At 65.2% G+C, this 2,768-nt stretch overlaps 1 protein-coding gene across 1 annotated transcript in view; it reads right to left on the bottom strand.

The window, feature by feature from the left end:
- EMIHUDRAFT_466248 (hypothetical protein) overlaps positions 1-2,768 on the bottom strand; it is a gene marked incomplete at its 5' end in the record, with an annotated part of 10,893 nt that overhangs the window by 7,150 nt on the left and 975 nt on the right. Inside the window, 5 exons of the mRNA XM_005756610.1 lie at positions 423-495; positions 972-1,043; positions 2,063-2,101; positions 2,307-2,411; positions 2,610-2,645. Of these exons, the coding sequence (XP_005756667.1) occupies positions 423-495; positions 972-1,043; positions 2,063-2,101; positions 2,307-2,411; positions 2,610-2,645 (325 nt within the window). The remainder of the gene's footprint in view (positions 1-422; positions 496-971; positions 1,044-2,062; positions 2,102-2,306; positions 2,412-2,609; positions 2,646-2,768) is intronic.

Below are 2,768 nucleotides of genomic sequence, written 5' to 3'. Positions count from 1 at the left end.
TGTCAACATACCAGCGAAAGATGTGACTATCACTCGTTAACGGGCGACTCCGCCCCTGCGACGGCACGAGCCCGCGTCCGCCGCCCCCCTCCGCACCCCTCGCCGCGGCGATGCTCGCCTAGTCCCATACCCCCAGAGTACCGAACCCAGTGTGGCTTCAGCCCCGTGGGTGGTGCGGTAGTGCCTCCGCACTCCTCGCCGCGGCGATGCTCTGCGCGAGCCGCGCGCCGCAGAGCAGCAGCGCCTAAGACAAGGAAGGCGTCGTAGAAAGGAAATGCAGCGGCCGCGCGCCGCAGAGCAGCAGCGCCTAAGACAAGGAAGGGGCCGTAGAAAGGAAATGCAGCGGCCGCGCGCCGCAGAGCAGCAGCGCCTAAGACAAGGAAGGGGCCGTAGAAAAGAAAAAGAGGACGACGGCCGCGCACCGCAGGGCAGCAGCGCCGAGAGGTAGCCGTGTGGTGCGTCAGCGCGGGCCCATGGCGGCGGCTCCTCGCGCACCTGTTTCACAGCTGGGAGGCGTGAAGAGACGCCGCGCACAGCGGAACGGGGCCGGCGGCGGCGGCGATCCGCGGCGCGCCCACCCGCGAAAGATGTGGGGGAGATGTGGGGGCGATGGGGGGGAGGTATGGGGGAGATGTGGGGAGGTGTGGGGAGGTGTGGGGAGGTGTGGGGAGGTGTGGGGAGGTGTGGGGAGGTGTGGGGGGGTGTGGGGAGGTGCGGGGAGGTGTGGGGAGGTGTGGGGGAGTGTGGGGGAGATGTGGGGAGATGTGGGGAGATATGGGGAGGTGTGGGGAGGTGTGGGGAGGCGTGGGGAGATATGGGGAGGTGTGGGGAGGTGTGGGGAGATGTGGAAGAAATATGCGGCGCGCCTTGGTCTCGGGAGATATGGCGAGATATGGGGAGATATGGCGAGATATGGGGGAGATATGGGGACATGTGCGGCGCGCCTTCGTGTCCGGCACAAGCGCCCGCACCAGAAGCGACCCTCCCGCCGCCGCAAGCAGCTCGTCGAGCAGCGCCGCGGTCGCCGCCTCCGCCGCCTCCGCCTTACCGGCAGCGCTCGAGCGAGCGGCCGACAGGATCCTGCAACATGTGCATGTGCGTGTGCTTGTGCATGTGCATGCGCTTGTGCATGCGCTTGTGCTTGTGCGTGTGCATGTGCATTTTCATGTGCATTTTCATGTGCATTTTCATGTGCTTGTGCATGCGCTTGTGCATGTGCTTGTGCATGTGCATGTTGTGCATGTGCATGTGCATGTGCGTGTGCATGTGCGTGTGCTTGTGCATGTGCTTTTTCATGTGCATGTGCATGCGCGTGTGCGTGGGTGGAGGCGCCGGCCTCGGGGCCCAGGGCGGCGGTGTCGTGCAGAGTGTCCAGAGCACTTCATGTGTACGAGAGGGGTACGGATGCAGTGAACACGGCGGACTACGCGCCGATTGCAGCCATATATGAACACGGCGGGGGGAGATATGGGGGGAGATATGGGGAGATATGGGGGGAGACAAGAGTGCGCCATATATGAACATGGCGGGCTACGCGCCGATTGCAGCGGAGTGTGTGCCCTCTCGATGCTTTGGAGACAAGAGTGCGTCATTCTGGTTCTAGGCGCGAGATATGGGGAGGTACGGGGAGGTACGGGGGGGGATATGGGGGGAGATACGGGGAGATGTGGCAGAGATGGGGAGATGCGGGGAGATGTGGAGAGACACGGGGAGATGTGGGGAGATACGGGGAGATGTGGGGAGATACGGGGAGATGTTCCGCTTGTTAGGGCACGAGGTATGGGGAGATATGGGGAGATACGGGGAGATGTTCCGCTTGTTAGGGCACGAGGTATGGGGAGACATGGGGAGATACGGGGAGATGTTCCGCTTGTTAGGGCACGAGGTATGGGGAGATATGGGGAGATACGGGGAGATGTTCCGCTTGTTAGGGCACGAGGTATGGGGAGATATGGGGAGATACGGGGAGATGTTCCGCTTCTAGGGCACGAGATGCGGGGAGATACGGGGAGATGTTCCGCTTCTAGGCAGCCGCGATCCTCTCAAAGTCGGCCGGAGAGACCTTCCAGCCGGCGCCCTTGGTGGCGACCACGGCGCGCGCCTAGTGCCGGTTGTGAGTGTGTGTGCGTGTGTGTGCGTGGTGTGAGTGTGTGTGTGTGTGTGTGTGTGCCCAAGTCCGAGCCTCTGGCTGCCCTTCCCCGTCCTCTCTATCTCGCGCGCCTTCTCGACCGCCTCAGCTTCGGGTAATCTCGGGTAATCTCGGGTAATCTCGGGAAATCTCGCGTCATCTCGCGCGCCTTCTCGACCGCCTCAGCTTCGGCCGCCGCCGCCCTCGTCGCCGCCTCGCCAGCCTCGTAGGCCGCCGAGATGCGCTCCCGCTCCTCGATGGACGCGCGGACCGCGGCGAGCTCCTACCACACCACACACGGGACCTGAACCCACGCTGGATTCGATACTCTGGAGGTGTGGGACGCGCGCACGGCGGCGGCGGGCTCAACGCTGAGCGGCAACGGCCAAGTGCTGTGCAGTGCGGCGTGGGCGAGCGGAGACGGCAGCGCGGGCAAGATGCGATGCGATCTCTCCCCCTATCTCCCCCTATCTCCCCAAACCTCCTCGCTCAGCGGCGGCCGCTCGGGGATGTCGACCTGCGGCGCGGGGTCGGGAGGGGGGGCAGCGTCCCGGGTCGCCGCCGCGCTCGGCCGCGCGTGCGCGCCGGGGTGGGGCCGGGGCAGAGGGGTGTTTGAGGGGGGAGAGGGGGGGGGGGGGGG

The sequence above is a fragment of the Emiliania huxleyi genome (genome assembly GCF_000372725.1).
Source record: "Emiliania huxleyi CCMP1516 unplaced genomic scaffold EMIHUscaffold_96, whole genome shotgun sequence".
NCBI lineage: Eukaryota > Haptophyta > Isochrysidales > Noelaerhabdaceae > Emiliania > Emiliania huxleyi.
Note: the sequence above shows the minus strand (reverse complement) of the source record. Positions and strands in the feature narration are given on the sequence as shown.